This window comes from Nilaparvata lugens, chromosome 4, assembly GCF_014356525.2.
Source record: "Nilaparvata lugens isolate BPH chromosome 4, ASM1435652v1, whole genome shotgun sequence".
NCBI classification, from domain to species: domain Eukaryota; kingdom Metazoa; phylum Arthropoda; class Insecta; order Hemiptera; family Delphacidae; genus Nilaparvata; species Nilaparvata lugens.
Genome location: NC_052507.1, coordinates 41,495,506 through 41,514,366, shown reverse-complemented (window position 1 = coordinate 41,514,366; position 18,861 = coordinate 41,495,506). Strand labels below are relative to the sequence as shown.

General features: G+C 34.4%; 2 protein-coding genes across 2 annotated transcripts in view; both read left to right on the top strand.

The window, feature by feature from the left end:
- The window catches only part of LOC120351183 (DALR anticodon-binding domain-containing protein 3-like), a 47,931-nt gene extending 30,658 nt beyond the window's left edge, over positions 1 to 17,273 (top strand). Inside the window, exons 3-4 of the mRNA XM_039427500.1 lie at positions 15,170 to 15,334; positions 15,942 to 17,273. Of these exons, the coding sequence (XP_039283434.1) occupies positions 15,170 to 15,334; positions 15,942 to 16,061 (285 nt within the window). The 3' untranslated portion in view covers positions 16,062 to 17,273. The remainder of the gene's footprint in view (positions 1 to 15,169; positions 15,335 to 15,941) is intronic.
- LOC120351184 lies at positions 6,618 to 7,810 on the top strand. Its single transcript, XM_039427501.1, has one exon. It carries the CDS (start codon positions 7,287 to 7,289, stop codon positions 7,713 to 7,715), a length of 429 nt encoding a protein of 142 aa, XP_039283435.1. The 5' UTR covers positions 6,618 to 7,286; the 3' UTR covers positions 7,716 to 7,810.
- Positions 17,274 to 18,861: the final 1,588 nt, after the last annotated feature.

Genomic DNA, 18,861 nt, shown 5'->3' with positions numbered 1-18,861 from the left:
TTTGTAAGGGTCATGTTTTTGTCAGTTATGTTGTGGACTTCTACAGTATGTCCTTCATAGACAAGACTCCTATATTTGAAAACTATGAATCTACTACCCTTACTATTTATACATAAATTTGTACATAAAAAAAATTTAGCTGAACACTTGACTGGTGGTGGTGCTTTAGGAATAAAATCTGGATCTCTGTCACTATTATCCATGCTGATATTATTATCCAAATTCATTTCAAAATAAATAATTATAAAGGCAATAAAGATAATTGGAGTGACTTGAGATATTGTAATATTCACTCTGAAAACTTAATCAATAAAGATTATCTAAAGTAACAAACAATCAAATCAACTTAGTTTGTGACATAACCTAGAAAATGACGGGAAATCAACCTTGATGAGTTTGAAAACAAGACATCTCCAGTACATGTCTGGTTTTCAAACTCATCGGTTTGCTAGCATATGATTTAGACAAGTGTAAACGCCATCTAGCGGCAAAACTAGGCACTGTACATGTCTGATTTTTACACCAATCGATTCGGCAGCTTCTGTAGTATAAGAATCAGACAAAAACCTATTTTCTCAAAAAATGGCGCTTGTCTGGTTTTTAAACTCAGGCCTTCAAATGCCCATAAGATGCATAGGTCCTGAGATATATGCGAAAAATTAAAAAACGGTTCTTTCAAACCACCCCCACCCCTTTAGCAACAGGGTGTAGGGGTGAGGACTTTTGATATGTTAATCCTCTTACTATCCTTAAAAGAGCTGTGAAATTTGAAATTGTGTTCCTAACTTTTCCCTCTATAATCTTTCGTTGACTGGACTATAGGCAGATTCAAAGAAATGTGCGACTCACAAAATAACAGCTTACAGTACAGTAAAGATCTGGCTATTGTCAAGTGTTAAAAGATAAACAGTTCGATTCACCGGCTTCAAGAAGCGTTATGTCAAACAATGGAACAGGAGCACAAGCGAAAGAGGGAAAGAGCCAGAGCGCGAGAGACAAAGAGAAACATAAGTCAAAGTTCAAAAGCAGGTTAAATGAGAACTCGAAGCCTTATCTGATATTCGTCGATAGTTAATTGTTGCCAGCTATAAGCGAAGAAAGTATGAAATGTTATCAACTCCACAAAACTTACGAACACTGTATCACACATCTGCTACGAAATTTCGCGATTTTGACTAGTGAACTTGAAAGATGAACCTTAGCTCTACAAAACGCACTAATTTACTTCACAAAACGCTGAGAAAAACCCTGTACAAAACCAAAACTATTTACGGATCAAAACAAACATCGACTGGTCTGATCTACTCCAATCAAACCATCTACTCTAATCAAGCATCCTGATCTAGAGTGATAGGTCCTCCATGGAGGCCTATATTCATGCTATTTACTCTATATGATTGAAACCAATAATATTTTATCCATCAATCACTATCCTAAATCTAGGTTAAACTCAGAAATTTAGAATGACTAAAATCAAAATTCAAATTTAGGTTGGGTTAGGTCAGCAGAAGTTACTAGTAACTTCAACATACCTAACCTAGCCAAAATTTATTCAACTTCTAGAAATATACTCTATACACAATTGTTGAGAAGAAACATATAAAAGTTCTACAAAAAATATAAGCTTAATATTAAAACAACATGATAAACACTTGTACTTACTTTGCTTTTCACTGTGATGAACTCCAACTGATGGCTTGAATTTAACTTCTTCAAGAAACTGCGTCGTAATGTGCACAACTACGCTGTTTGCATTCGAAAGATCTCTCCTGGCTGAACAGCTCCCTTATATACACCAGACGCTCCCCACCACATTCCATCAACTCTAGATTTATATACCAAGTCCATAGAATGAGGAATAATTTTTTTAAATAAATTTCTAGTGAATAATATTTGCATAAAATGGAAGAGGAATAGTATGATTTAATGTGAGAAAGAATCGAATATCAAATATGGATATTAGTAGAAAGTGATCAGATAGAAAGATAAATAATCATTTGAACATGCTAGATAGCTAGTGGAAAAATCACAGGGAAAATAATGATAATAATAGGGTAGAAGAGAAGAGAAAGAAGGAATGTGCACAATTGAGAAGAGCTTATGAAACTGAACTATAGGATAAGAAATAGAACATTGTATTGTGATCTTGAATTTATCAAGGAAAGAAGAAGAAAAGAAAAATAAGAAGAATAGAAATGAATAATAATCATCTTCGCAAAAATCACAACAGTTATAATAAATGTAATAATTACAACAATATTCTAGTAATCATAATAACTATAAGATAAGAAGAGAAATGAGAAAGAAAAATAAGAAGTAGAGGAGACTATTGAGAAAGTGCTAGATTATTTTATATGAGTTTTAAATAGGATTGAACGTTGAAGTATGAAAAATATTATATAGTATTAGAAGTATGATTAACTATTGGGTGTTGCAATAATGATAAAAGTAGTAAATTCAGTACTGTAATATTTTAGTGATGAATGTCTAAGATAATGTTAAATGAAACACAGCCCCTATATGAGCATATGAACAGACTACCCACCCTTCTGTTCTATTAATAACTCTTCACACATTAGCTTCTATTGTTTGAGCTGTGGCAATAGTAGATGATATCATCATTTACACCTAATATAGAAGAGATTACTATCTATACCTATATATTATTACATATGTTAACATATCTATAACATATGTTAATCATCCAATTTATTTGAAATTCAGCATTTTGAAGATGATTAATATTATGGAAATAATTTTGGTTAGAGATGTAATTATTAGTAAGAATAGAGATAATGATTTTCTTAGTACCCTCTGGAGTATAGTAGTTGATGCATTGAACATAGTTTCGGGAATTAATATCAAGATAAATCATTAATCAGTATTAACAAATGTGGATTTCCTTAATTTGAAATAATTGCCGTACATACAATCATAGATAGCAGTGAAAAGATTCATTTATAGAACAGAGAGCCAGCTCATAAAGAATGCCAAGGTATATCTACTGTGAAATTTATATTAATATGATTTTCCTATTATTGTAGTGAAAGGCACCCTAGTCAATCGAATGCTGAAATGATTAAGTTTACCTTTAGATTTAGGAGGTTGGTCATCCTCTCGACTGTGTGGACCACTGGACCCTCTTGGATCCTCCCTTGCTATACAGATCTTGATCCTCCCATCAGATGACCAGACATTCTTATGTCCATGACAATTGGCCGCAGTGTTGAGTATCTTGAGACGCTCTGCAGTCAGATCCTTGAGAATGGTGATGCCAGAACCCTTCAGCTTCAACATCGAAGATCATCTTCCTGGTTTGGTAGCTGCAGAATTGAACTATGATGGGTCGGTCCTTAGGTTTTGCTTGCCCTTGTTGAGGTGGTTGACGCCTTCCAATGTGATGCGAGCGGTTGACATTCACCAGAGTCACAGGTACGTTCAGCTTCTTGTTGAAGACATCAAGCACCAGCAGGTCCGTGTATTCTTTGTTGCTCTCCAGGATCCCAAAAATATGTATTGAATGTTGGCGCCCATATTGCTTGAGGTCGTCGACCTTCAGGTGACAAGACACCTCCAGCTCACGAATTCTATCATGCAGCTGCTTGTTCTCCTCCTTCAATGCCTGAAGTTCCTCGAAAATAGACTTCACAGCCATTGAGATGGCATTATGTACAGATTCTTCAATCTGCTGTCAAATAATGTGGAGGGTCTCTTCAGACAATGATCCAGAAATAGCTGGAGAAGGCCCTGTCTTCAGAGCGTTGACCTCATTATTTGGCATGCCTCTGTTTGGTTGAACCATAGTGTACCATTAGGTGGATTCACACTTTTACAGGCGAGAAGGTAGACTGAAGAATTAGGAATGTTTTTCCAAGATAAATAGAAAGAGTGTGAGTTAATCAAAAATATAATTTCACTATTGAATTTAGCTCAAGAAACTGAATAATTTGATGTGTAATTTGTAGTGAATTGAACTGTTGAACCCTACAAAATATCTATTAGAAGACAGAGCCGAACTATCACACGTTTACTCACTTGACATAACCAAGAGAGAGAGGATGGAGATTTGGCAATCTCTGATGGAGATTTGGCAATCTCTGATGGAGATTTGGCAATAAGAACAATATAATCTGCAAAACGTAAGTGATTCAGGTAATTTCCTTGGATATGCAAACCATTATCTATCCCATTTGAGATTACTAGAACATTTTTCTAGAGTGGCATTGAATAGAGACGGCGAGAGTGAGCCCCCTGTTCTACACCTTTCTGCATGCTCAATAATTCTCCTGGTGAATCTGATACCACTTGTGCTGCACTATTCCCATGTATGTACTTGATTACATTTGAGAAGGTTGCTGGAATCATTTCGAGTGATGAGAAAAGAGGAATGCATGCTTCAAACTATCAAAAGCCTTTTTAAAATCAATAAAGTCTCAGTAGACAGACACCTATATCAAATTCTTCGCAATTTTTCCATGAGTTGGCTGACTGCTTGAAGATGGTCTATTGTCGAGAATCTACTTTGAGTTCCCGCCTGCTCGACCAGTTGGCACTCATTCAAGATTGGTTGCAGCATATATTGTAAATGAAATGCTAGTAGATTGTAGATGAAATGCTTATTGGTTGATAATTATTGTTGATGTTGTATTGATCTCCTTTCTTGAACAATAAATGATGTCTGATGTTTTCCACTGCAAAGCTTCTGAATGTTCACTGATAATTCTATTAAACAGCTTGACTACTGTCTCTGGAGAGATAGAGTACAGTACTTCCAGCATCTTGTTTGTTATCCTATTTGTTATCCTGCCATAGTATTGTTCTTCAAAGTATTTACCACTGCCTGTATCCTGCCATAGTATTGTTCTTCAAAGTATTTACCACTGCCTGGAGATCTATTTTTTCAATTGGTGGTACTTCTTCCTGCTCATTATTCTGCTCTAATACAACAGCGCTCTCAGATGTGTCCCGATATAGATCTCTGAAGTATTCAGTAGCATTTTCAGAAATACCTTTCATATTCCTTACTATCCTGCCTTGTCTGTCTTTCACTCCAACTTTTCATTCTTTGCCATCAAACAATAGTTCCTTAATTTCTTCAATGATCCATTGTTATCCAATACATTTTTCATCAGACTGTCTTTGAATTTTTTAATATCCTTCCTGATATGGTATCTTGTTAATTTGCGAAGCATATTAAATTCAATTCTTTCTTGGAAACTCTTGTTCTTTTTCTTTTTCAAATTTGTCTTGTTCATTTGCTTTGAAAATATTTCCAACTAATTCCTCTTCCCATTCTCTTCTTGGCCTTCTTCTTAAGCAATGGAAGAAGAACTACAATAAATTCCAATTATCAATTCAATGCTAATAATAAAATTATTTAGGTCACTTAACCTTAAAAATTTCTTCATTAGACATTGAAAAATGTTGTATAATATTGTGGTATTTTATTTTGTATATGATTTCTGGCATATGACCGCCACGGCTGGCTTGGATGTAGTACAATATAAACGCCTAATTTTCTATTACTTTTCTCAATATGTGTGTCCGTATATTGGCAATAACACTGCGAATGTTGTCTTCCAAATGGTCAAACGTTTGTGGCTTATCCGCATAGACCAATGACTTAACATAGCCCCACAGAAAGTGGTTTAGCGGTGTTTAATCACAAGATCTTGGATGCCAATTTACAGGTCCAAAACGTGAAATTAGGCGGGCACCAAATGTGTCTTTCAATAAATCGAGCTGTGTGACATGTTAATCTGTCTTGTTAGAACCACAGCTCCTCGATATCATAGTTGTTCAATTCAGGAATGAAAATGTTAGTAATCTTCAATAAAGCGGATAGACACTTATCCAATTCCTGTGCTCGATGGCGGCTGGACTCATTCAGCTCTTCCTCAATGCTACCACAGAATTACAATTATAGGAGTTTTCTCTGATGCTACGCTCTACAATAGCAATAGCTTCTGTTCACACCGTACGGCATCTCTGGGGATGCCAGCTATCAATAAGAGTGTAACGTGGTGCAAAAACGTTACATGCTCAATCGAATTAACTGCTCTGATGGACGATTTTGATAAAACGGATGTAGGTCGCGATATGTATTCTGCATAGAACCATTATTTTCGAAACAGAATTGCACTATTTGCTAGAATTGTTCGGGGATGAGTTTTTTCATGATCAATTGCCAAACAAGACCAATAATAAATCACTTAACAACTTTTAAATCAGTCGCCATCTATGTAACACCCGTTACATACATGTATTCTAGAGGTGCATTGATGTTCACCAAAGTTCCTTTATAGTATTCTCCTATCCTATACTATTAAACGAGCAATTTCTGTTTATAAGTTTAGATGCTTAGAAGTTTATATATATGTATGTGACCGGATCTCGAAAACGGCTTTAACAATTCTCAAGAAATTTGGAACAAAGTAGGTTTATGATATGAAAATTCGATTGCACTAGGTCTCAACCCTGAGACAACTTGCTGAAGGACATTAAAATGATGAATATGTCCTTGGAAGAATAGCTGGAAATTTTGTCATTTGTCAATACCTTAATGGAAGTGAGTGAGCGAGTGAATGTGTGGGTTATTCCTCAGCTGATCTCACAAGAAGAATAATCCAGCAAGAAAAACTTATTTCTCTCTTTTTAGAAAACATGTTTACACTTCAGAAAGTCCAAAATAGTAACTAGATGCTGTTAGTGTAGAATGGTACATAGTATATTGATCTACATAGTAGATGGTTGGCAGGCCTGGTGTCTGCTAGGTCAGTTCTATTGGAGTGAGCTACGTGAAAATTTTCAGTTTTATTAGTATTACACGTTTATTTATTCATTTGTTCAAGTTTGAGTTGTGTAATAGTTGAGTAGTGATTCAATCAGACAAATGGCATAGTTCTTTTGTGTTTTGTATTACCTGAGTTTGTGACTTGTGTTCATCTCTCAAGATCTAACCTACAATATTGAACATTATTGACTCATCAACAGTGACAGGATCTTATCATTTTATCAGTTGACTCAAACGATGTGCTTTCATGTTTCTGAACTCTCGATTTTCTTCACTTGTCTGTCGTCTGCAAGTTGCCGGTAACTGGTTAACTTAACCTAAAAGCTAGCATTTGAGCGGGAGCCCGAGTCAGCTATAGTTGCAGTCAGCTGTTTTTTGTTTTGTTTTCATCTGACAAATAGAGACATCAACACAACTCTTCTGTGTTATCTTCTGTGCACTGCTCTATTGATCTTCGATTATACTTGTTTTGGTGCTAGATTTTGAATTTAAGATGATGACAATGAACCGAATGACAACACGCCGAATGCGGGAGTGTTTGATCCGGGAAGCGGAATTAGAGTTGAATAATATGAACTGTGATCTTGTTAATGATACGGTGATAGAATTAGCTGTCAATATTAGAGGAACTCTATCAGTGATCTCGAATAAATTCACGAATGATGCCATTATTGACATAATTCCGGATGTTGTTGGAATTCTAAATAAATTGGACACCACAATCTCCTACAATAATGAACTGCTGAATGAACGCACTGACCTTCTGAATAATAATACTGAACTGACTAAGCAAGTAGAGTACGAGAAAAATAAGCGCAAAGAAAACTTTGAGGACTCCTTATTCAATGAGGAAAAGGCTGAGGAGGAAATTCTGTTATTGGAAGCGCGTATAAAAAACTGGAGGCATCTAACACCCATTTAAATGAGGAATTGAATAATAAGAATGAAATAATAAAAATTATTGAAGCCGATAATAATAGCTTATTTTTTAACAGAGACACTATTTTGAACAAAGTAACTTCTAGGAGCAATGATGAATTTATTACGCCAAGAAATACTGCTAAAGTTAGAACCAATTTTACTGAGACTGGAGCTACGGTAAATAACAGATTTGAACTTCTCTCTGAAAACACTAAATCTGCAAGTAATAATAGGCCTACCACTTCTCATAAACTACTGGTCAAGGCTCAAGTTCACATACCTAAAGCGTTGCCCAAGACGTCTCATATTAAAAACACCATCACTGAAACAACCCATACCGGGAAAAAAAGGAGAATGACTATTCTATCGGATAGCCAAGGAAAACATTTGAGTGAATACCTGCAGCATCTGTATGACAGCTTTGAAACCTTCGTTTATACTAAACCTGGCGCTAAATTAAAACATATTCAAGATGGCATGGATTTTGTTAAGGATTTCACCAAAGATGATGCTATTGTTATATTGGCTGGCACAAACAACTTCCATGTAGACGAACCTCATCAGTTAACTGTATTCCAAGGAATAAATGCTCTTTCAAATCTACGGTTGAAATCTAAAATTATTGTATGCAGCGTACCGTACAGATATGACAACCTCAGCCTAAATGAAAACAACTCTTCTCCAACTCCTATCTATCGAGAGTAGTGAGTGAATATGAGGGCGGTCTGCGGCTTTCCTTTTTGGACGTGAATGACTTCCTCCAGCGATCCCACTTCACAAGGCACGGTCTGCATCTCAATCGTCGCGGAAGGCTAATACTAGCCAGGAACTTTGAAGTGTTTGCCAAGCAGAATGCTGCGAGAATTGGTGTGGGTGACCTTGATCTATCAGCGACTACTGGTGGCAGGGCTACAACTGCGGATGAGCTGTGGATCCCTCAATTGCCTGAGTCTCCCTCTATTAACTATCTGGGTTCCTATCCTATCACACCCAATCAAGAGGAAATGGAAAACTGTGACGATGGATGTGGAAACTGTGAAAATGTGCATGATTCCATGTCATCTGAAAAGGACAATAGACTATCTCAGACTTTACCCCTTAGTAATAGTTTGATTGAATTACCAAGATCTTCATCTTTAGTAAATTTTAAAATTAACAATTCAAGTTTTTTATAGATAAACAGCCAGACAAAGCATTTATATCGAATAGTGAGACCCCAAATTATGAACAAGCGTTAAGCATTTATCATCACAATATACGTAGTGCAAGGAATAAGATTGACCACCTGTGTGCTTCTTGGAAAGTCCCTCCAAATATAGTTTGTCTAACAGAGCATTGGATCCATCAGAATGAAAGCTTTATCATACCAAATTACCTATGTGTCTCAAAGGTCAGTAGGTGTCTCAACATGGGCGGAGGTGTTGCTGTTTTTGTTCGTAATAACCTTTCTAACTTGACAGTAACACGTTTGACAGACCTGGAGAATGAATTCAATGATGACAGGTGTTTTGAATGCTGCATAGTTCTGTGTGATATGGCTGAGCGTGGCAAAGCAACAAGTTCTAGTTTTGTCCTCGTTTGCATATATAGATCACCAAGCAATAGTGAAAATGCTTTCATTTCTAGAATGGAGAAACTGTTCTCGAAATTATTTAAAAAATTCAAAAATATATTAGTTACCGGTGATTGGAATATAATTGATTTTTTGAAAAAAATGATCGCAATGTAAGATTATTGAAAGATATATTCTCCTCATTCAACATCCATGAACTTGTCAAAGTACCAACCTGTATCACTCCCAATTCTAAATCATTGTTGGATAATGTTGTTTCTAACATCTCCCATGACTCAATTATTTGTAATCCAGTAAAGAATGATTTATCTGATCACGATGCTCAGTTGACTTTCATTTTGAATACAGACATTGGAAAGCCCAAATACATCTAAAAAAAAACGTTTTTCAAATGAAAATATTTCAAACTTCAATAATCTTTTGCTGCTAGAAGACTGGTCAATTATTTATTATTTGCATGATTTGGATAGACAATGGGAGGTTTTTATAGAAAAGTTGCTCTGTGCTTTCACAATAGCTTTTCCATTGAAGCACACAAAAGTAAGAGAAAACAAAGTAAAAAACAAGAAGTTGAATAAATCATTGAAGAAGCTTGCTGATGATAATGTTGATCTCTCAATTTTAGTGAGCATCACAAATAACCCTGATTTGAAGCAGCTTTTAAAACAGCGACAAATTCAATTCAGACAAATTTTGAACAAGAAAGGAGAATTGATGTGAAAAGAGAAATTAACAGCTCAGAGAATATGCGGCGAGCTGTTTGGAATGTGGTTAGAAGAGAGACTTCCAAAGCAGTGGTCAATAAAGGTGTATCCTCTCTTTTAAAAAATGATACAGTCATCAAGTCAAAAATTCCATTGCCAACATATTAAATAAGTATTTTATAAAATCAGCACAATTCATGAACAGTAGGATTTAGATTACCCAAGGGCCCCCGAATTCAAACACAGTTTCACCTTCCTTTTGTAAATTATGACGATGTTGTCAAGGCTATTTTATCACTTAAACCGAAAAAGTCATACGGAATTGATGGAATATCAGCCTGGCTGCTACATCGATCCTATTAAAATATTATTGGACCATTAACCTATTTAATTAATGAGTCTTTCAGTCAAGGTCATTTCCCTGCAGTTTTCAAGCATTCAAGGATTATTCGGTTTTCAAAGGGGGGGACAGATGTAGTGAAGAAAATTATCGTCCTGTAGCACTTATACCTAAACTATCAAAGATTCTTGAGAGGATTGTTCATTCCAGGTTGCTATTTCATCTGAATTGTCACAACTTTTTGTCAGGTCAGCAATTTGGATTTAGGCCAAAACGAAGCTCCATAGATGTCATTCTATCTTTTTTAAGCTCTATCATTGATCAACTTGAACGTCGAGAACCAGCCATAGGATTATTTTGTGATTTATCAAAAGCCTTTGATAGAGTTAATCATAGAACACTCTTACTCAAGCTTGAAATGTGTAGTGTTTAAAGTTTATCACTTTATGGTTCAAATCATATCTTGAGGACCAGTCTCAGTTTGTTGAGGTGCAGGGAATCAAATCAAAAACTTCCAAGGTCAGCTCAGGGGTACCCCAAGGGTCAATATTGGGCCCTCTACTTTTTCTCATTTATATCAATGACTTGGAATTTGAATTACTGCTCTGCAAGGCTCTGTTCTATGCAGACGATACAACTCTGCTTTTTGGTGGTCAGGAAGAGAGTATTCAGTTGACTGTGAATAGAGCAGTATTATCTATGAATGATTGGCTATCTGGAAATAGTCTATCATTAAATGTGGTCAAAACTAAATTTCTCCAGTTTCTGACAAAAAATAAGTCACCCTTTCCAATATCCATATGTGTAAATGGTAGGCACATTAGTGAATCCGCTACGTCTAAATTTCTGGGAGTTACTATTGATAAGCATTTCTCTTGGATTCCTCACATCACTGAAGTGTGCAGTAGACTTAGTAAAGTGTGTTTCTCACTGAGAATATTGAAGTCACTGTTAAATAAAGAATATTTACTTACTGTTTATCATGGCTGTTTTGCATCGGTGATGACTTATGCAATGAAGCTTGGGGGTTCCCATCCCATTCCAATGAGGTGTTCAAGATACAAAAGCGTGCTATCCGAATTATAGAAGGCCTTCCAGTATATCATACATGTAGAGGGACTTTTAGCATACTTGGCATTATGACATTTTATGGTCTTCTCATTTATCGGTCTGTTATATATATAAGAAGGAATGGTGACCGTTTTACAACTGTAGGAGCTAGCCACAATTATTCTACAAGACATGGTACCAATTTGCTACTTCCCCAACATCGTCTTGCCTTGTCTGAAGGGGATATAAATGTCACTGGTCATAAAATTTATAGTAAATTACCAGATAGTTTGAAGTCGATTAATAATGATGCTTTGTTCAAAAAAAAACCTAAAAAAGTTTGTTGTAGAAGGAGAGTTTTACTCGTTGAATGAGTTTTTGTCTGGCTGACTTTTTCTGACCTTTTATTATGTTAACTAAATCCAAAAAACATGTTACCTATGTGTTTATAATTGTACTTATGACGACTGCGATATACAGACATTTCTTGTTATTGTATTTATGCAGAAAATAAAGAATTTGAATATATTAACACTAGCTATCTACAATATTAATTATAGAAAACATATTAGGATATATCATTCTAAATCGAATCCATAGTATATTGGTGTGTTTATTTTTTTAAGTATGAATAATTTGTTATTTTGATGAGTGTTAGCAGCTCAACCTAAATTTTTATTTCGACTGTAGTATAAATTTGAAAAGAGACAGTTTTGGGCATAAGCCTGTTGTGCCTCCACTATAACTCTATAAATAATTGTACGACTGAAAAAATAAATAAATAAATAAATTATAAATTCAATCTTTTGTTACAAATTTTATATGCTTTTACACTCCAGAGCAAAGCTCGGTCTCCCATATTCCTACACTATAAAACGAGCAATTTCTGTTTATATGTGTGTATTTCACCGGATCTCGAAAACGACTCTGATGATTCTCACGAAATTCAGAACATAGCAGGTATATAATATAAAAATTCGATTGCACTAGGTCTCATCCCTGGGAAAATTTGCTGAAGGACATTAAAAGGATATTATTTATCTTTGGAAAAACAGCTGATAATAATTATTTTGTCTCGTCTGTTGATGATGGAAGTGAGTGAGCGAGTTCATGTGTGTGGGACTGTGTCAAAAATTACTCAGCTGTTGAACTTTTGTAATCATTCAATCAGGTACTTAGTGTCTGTTGAAAAAAAGCCAGGCTATTTTTAATCATAATTAATTCCAGTAGAACCATCTTTTACTTTCCTTGCCCTATTACCATAGGTAAGGAAAGTATTGCTTTCCAAAAAAAATTAAGGTACCCCAATTTCTATTCGTTTCAAGATCCCCTGAGTCCAAAAAAGTGGTTTTTAAGTATTGGTGTGTGTGTGTGTACACGATATCTCATCTCCCAATTAACGGAATGACTTGAGATTTGGAACTTAAGGTCCTTACAATATAAGGATCTGACACAAACAATTTCCATCAAATGCAATTCAAGATGGCGGTTAAAATGGCGAAAATGTTGTGAAAAATAGGGTTTTTCGCGATTTTCTCAAGAACGGCTCCAACGATTTTGATCAAATTTATACCTAAAATACGCATTGATAAGCTCTATCAACTGTCACAGGTCCCATATCTGTAAAAATTTCAGGAGCTCCACCCCATCAATGCAAAGTTTGATTTCAGATTCCCAATTATCAGGCTTCAGATAAATTTTAAACAAAAGATTTCGAGTGAACTGTTTGCAACTTTTGATTCTATTAAATCATTCACTATGAAGAGATAGCAGACCTAGTGTGTCTTCAGTGTTATTGTCCTGTCACCAGCTGGCTCAGATCTTTGAATAGTAGACTTGAGATGCGCGTGAACCCCAGCGTCAGGTGATCAACTTGTTTTGAATTTATTTAACCTTTATGTTGTTTAGAATTATTTGTTAATTTAGAAATAGAAATTTATTATTACTGTAGGTTATTCAACATTAGTGTATCTGATAAATTCCCAGTAAAATGTTAAGTCCGCAAATCAATTATACCGATATTTACTATCAAGTTTTATTGATATTTTGAATATCGAATTGAAGATTCAATTTTTATTGAGAAAAAAAATGTAATATTACAACTACCCAGAATAAACTATCGTTTTTTTTTTGCATAATCCTTTGTATATCTAGGTCCAAAACTATTCTACATTATAGGCTACATTATTATTGATAGCAGGAACAAAACCTCTCTCACAAATCTCACCAAAATTATAAAGCCTTGTTTGTTTCAACAACATGATTTAGACAGTTTACTTCAAGTATTATCTTAACATGTCAGATTATAGACTTAATCTGATTGTAATCTCTCCATGAATATTTTTGTGTGTATTATAAGGTTTCTGAATTGTATTGTGAACTGCTTTATGCTTCCCAATTGTTTCAATTTTGGCTCAATTAAATCAAATGTTGACTTCAACTTTCGTTCTCTGTGATCAGTATTTTCTAATAAATTTCCTATCATTTTACCACAATGGCCGCCGATAATTTAATGAGCAACTCTTACCTCTTATTATAAAATGTATACTTGAAAAAATTAAATGTCAATGAAAAATTGCTGCTAGTATAATTTTGAAACCATGATTGTATTTAACTGTTGTATTATTCAAAGGCAGAATAAAGTTCATTTTCATTTTCAACAAGTGAAATATGCGTTTTAGAGGAAACTTTGTAAGCACGGATGTGGAACGGCAGGAGAAGCCTCCACCAATTATGTAAGCAGGATGTGCCTTCACCAATTATGTAAGGGGGAAAACTATGATAACAAAAAAGAACAGAATAAATAGAACTTTAATTAATGAATCTTTAACATTTATACATTTGAACAAAACAAGATTAATTTGATTATAAAAACAATATTTGATATAAATTAATGGGGAAAAACACTCGCTTGCAGCTAATGATGATTCAATCTTTGTGGCTATGAAAATTTTAAGAACAATGATTCAATAGTCACCTACCTTTTTGAAATGGCTTCCCACTTTGGCATCCACTGGTTTATTCGCGACTTGAATATTTTAAAAGAACAAATATTAACTGAACCAATGAATAGGCTCAGAACCCGTCTCCCTTAACAATACAATTATTTTTATACCGCCCGATCTGTGACAGAATAACTGTATTATTAAACGAACCGAAATCTAGCCCTTTTCACTGGATCAGCCGGACTTAACTCTCAGTTCTATCGAACGAGCTCACTCTCTCCAACCAAAAGTTAAATTTTGGGTATTAAATATAAACTCAGTCAATGCCAAACATGAAAGCCATTTCAAGTACATATTTTTATCTGTCGCACAAGCGGCACGTTTGTTATTAAAAACAAAAGAGAAGCTAAGTTAATTTTGACAACAAATGTCGATGACAAAGATTGTTCATTAAACTTTTTTGAATTAAAACTCTAAAATCCTGATCAATATGAGATAAATATATGATTCATATATATTTCCCATATGATCAGGTGACAACTTTCATAAAAAATGATTGTAGAGGAAGATTTTTCGTGCAAAGAACAGTCATGAATGGTTATCAAAAGACAAGTGATATAAATAAGAAACTCCTGAAATTTAAGCGGTCATCTTGATTGTTTTCGAGGTATTTGCTTGTGATTTCTACTCATCATCATTGTGTTTCCCATTGTACTAGTCTAGTCCTAACAAAGAAATTAAGACATCTTCCAGTTTTGTTACCCGAAAATGACGATGGAGTGTCGTTTTAGTACATTTGCGCCCGGACTAATATGCTAATGTATCATGATTTATATTTTACAGGAAGAATGGCATATCATGTTCTGCTACTTGTTTGATTGGCCACAAGTTGTGAGGACAGCTTGTGAGTCGCTCTCCTCAAAGTGCCATATCCACACGATATTCATGTTTCTGGCCAAACTATCTACGAATTTCAGCTCTTATTACGCAAAAGAACGCATATTGACAGTAGGTTTTGCATCTATATCAGTTTTTAAAATATAATTTATAATGTACTTGAAAAAGTATCATGAATATTTCTAAAATCATTATTAGATCAAGCCTATACTATTGTACGTTATATTGAGCATAGGCTACAGTAATACAGTAGGGGATATGTAGAACTTGAAGCTTGACAAAAATAATCAAAAGCGTCCACCTCAATTCAGTTCGTAAGATTATGGATTTATATTGACAATGAAACAACAGTGTATCTATTTAGTGATGTTTAAATTACTCTGAAACAATAATCTGGCAAGTATTATTTTATGTATATTTCTATCAAGATAAAACCGGCACTTATAGGACAACTGACCTTTGTTTTGGTAAACACCACATGCTATTTGGTCAAAATAACGTTTAAAGAGATTTTCATTCGTTTTGAAAGAGTCTTATAATAATTTAAGATCACGCACCATTTATGTCATTAGTTTGAGGAATTCTGTATAGTAGATTACAGGCCACTATAAGATAATATATATCTATATCTTATTCAAATTAGCCAATAGATGAGAATTGTAATTAATTTCTCGATAATGCAAAGAATTTTAATAATAGAATGTTTTTTTTCTCACAGGAAAACAGAGAACAACTTTTGCCAGTGATGTTTGCAAGGATTTGTCTGATGAAGGCCATCGTAAGAGTAATGGAGAATGCATTCACAATTGTCGGCATTAGTCCTCTGTCTAGAATGTAGAAACATTGTCTTCCTCCAGCATTTTTGTCCTTCCTACGTACTGTATTTGGAATTCAACTGGCATGTTACAGAAAAGATACGGCAAATTCTTGAGGCTGTGCAAAAGGCTAAAAAAAAACTTTCTACTCGTGATATTTTTCGATTTGTATATCATCAAGCTATCATAATGAAAAAGTTTTCTCAGGAAAACATTTTTTCACCGATCATTATTTTTTGAGATATGAGCGCCGGAAGTTTGAATTTTTGGGACAGAACATTTCAAATTCATGGATTTATCTCTTACCGAATTTGAAATGTTCTGTCCCAAAAATTTAAACTTTAGGCGCTCATATCTCAAAAAGTAATGATTAGAAAAAAACTTTTTCCTGAGAAAACGTTTTAATTTTGATAGCTTGATGATATACAAATCGAAAAACTTTGAAAAATATCACCAGTAGAAAGTTTATTTTTAGCCTTTGCACAGCCTTAAGCCGCAAGTTTCCCCCAACATAGTTCTTGAGCTGTTGGAATCTTGAAAATTCTAGTAAACCTAGTCTAGTAGGATACTGGACAAACCATAACCCTTATCAAATTCATCTTTGCTGGTCAATGCATGATATTAATGGAATTTACAAAAAATTTAAAGTAGTCATCGAATAACTTGAGTATTTTTATTGAAAGTCGATGTGATATTATGATTCAAAAAACTGTGTCAGTTATATCAAGTGTATCAGTATTTTCGAATAATTTCGGTTTTCGACTTGTGAATTTGCCTTACAAACAGCATAACCCTGAATCCTTTCACAAACCTCATAGCATACATTTATAAAAGAATTTACTTGTGTGAACAGTGAAAACTCTAGTTTGCTATTCATTCATGAAAACTGGTTATATAAGTTATAAAACTGACATCAAACCCATTTCTCTAGTTTTGAAGTAACGTCGAATTAACAACTTTACACTAATTTTAAAAATAGTGTATAATATTACAAATTATTTTCACTATCTCGTAAAACAGTCCAAGACTGTAATCAACAATACGGTAGTTTATATGTTAATCAAGAAAATAGTCAAATATTTATTTTATTACAAATATATCTACATTGACATTGATGATAGCTTATATTTTGCAAAACACTAACTCTAGGCCTATTGGTTAGGGCCATAAGTGTCAATGATTTTGGTTTTAAGAGATGATAAATTTTGAATTATACAACACTGTGATATGATAAACCATATGTTTTCGTTGTCATTGATTCATTCATAAATATCAAATGTTGTTGATCCGTTACTAGTAGAAAGTCATGTTCAATTTTATTTGATTAAAGCTCTACAAATGAAGAGTTTACTTATTTCAATTTAATCAAATAAAATGCCGACAAAGAAAAAGACAAAAACGATTGAAAACCGTAACTACGAAGAAGATAAGATGGAATCACATATTGACAAGTTTCTCAAGCCAAAGGAATTATCTATCGACCCAGATTCGCCTACGGCAGAGAGAGAGTGGAAACATTGGAAAAAGACGTTCGAAAATTTCTTAGAAGGAACGACAACCAAAGACAAAATGAAAATATTGGTAAACTTCTTATCACCTGCTTTATACGAAATTGTGGAAAGCTATACTTCATATGAAGAAACTATATCCATGTTGGAAGATATGTTCGTTAAACCAAAGAACGAAATTTATGCACGATACTGCCTTGCTAATGCAAAACAACAAATAGGTGAGTCCATTGATCACTACTATTCTGAACTAAAAAGATTAAGCTTATCATGTAACTTCACTAGAGTGTCAGCCGAAGAAAACAAAAACGAGCATATTAGAGATGCTCTTGTTTCAGGGTTATGTTCTATTGAAATTAAAGAGAAACTTTTTCAACAAGGAGATTTGAGTCTACAAGAAACCGTTTCCCAAGCACGTGTTCTTGAATCCGCAAAAACATATGCCGACTCCTTTAAAAGTACTTGTTATACAAACTCTGTTGAAGAAAATAAAAACATAAGCTTGAGTGAATCTTTCTCAGATGTTAATGCTGTAACCCAAAATCGACAGGCAATTGTAGAGAAACCCGTTCAATGCCAACGTTGCGGATATAAAAAACACTCAAATTCTCAAGAATGTCCTGCAATAGGAAAGACTTGTCATAAATGTTCCCGAATTGGACACTTTTCCCATGTGTGTAAAAGTAAAACGCTCAAAGAAAAACTAACTACGTCAACTATTACTGCAGCTGGTATAGCCAGTAATCTTTCTAAAGCTACAATTATTATTGTTTCGGTGAATGGAATAAATACACCAGCTCTTATTGATACCGGAAGTGTTGCCAGTTTTATTGATGAAAAATTTGCAAAAACAAATAAATTTAAAACTGCATCAGATTCTTGTTTTATAAGATTTGCATCTGTTCAACATAACACCGCTACAAAAGCATGTGTTTATAGCAATATTGTGTACAAAGGAAATGAATACAACAATATTAAACTCTTGGTATTAAAAGAATGCTGTTGCAATGTGATACTTGGTCACGATTTTTTGATGAATCACTCTACAATAAGTTTAGCATTCAATGGTAATAAACAGCCTCTTGTAATAGATAATAATTCTACAACCACACCACCCTTGAAAGATTGCCTCTTGGTGGAGGCCATGATAAAACCATGTTCCCTTTTCAATGACTTGACTCCCGATTGCCACCCAATAACTACCCGATCCAGAAGACACCCACAAGATGACTATGAATTCATGAAGAATGAGGTCAATCGCCTCCTTACAGAAGGAATAATTGAGGAAAGCCAGTCCAGTTGGCGTGCCCAGCCT

What these genes read in the sequence shown, in the direction of transcription:
- LOC120351184 (XM_039427501.1), top strand. Translation starts at nt 7,287, where the DNA reads ATGATGACAATGAACCGAATGACAACACGCCGAATGCGGGAGTGTTTG.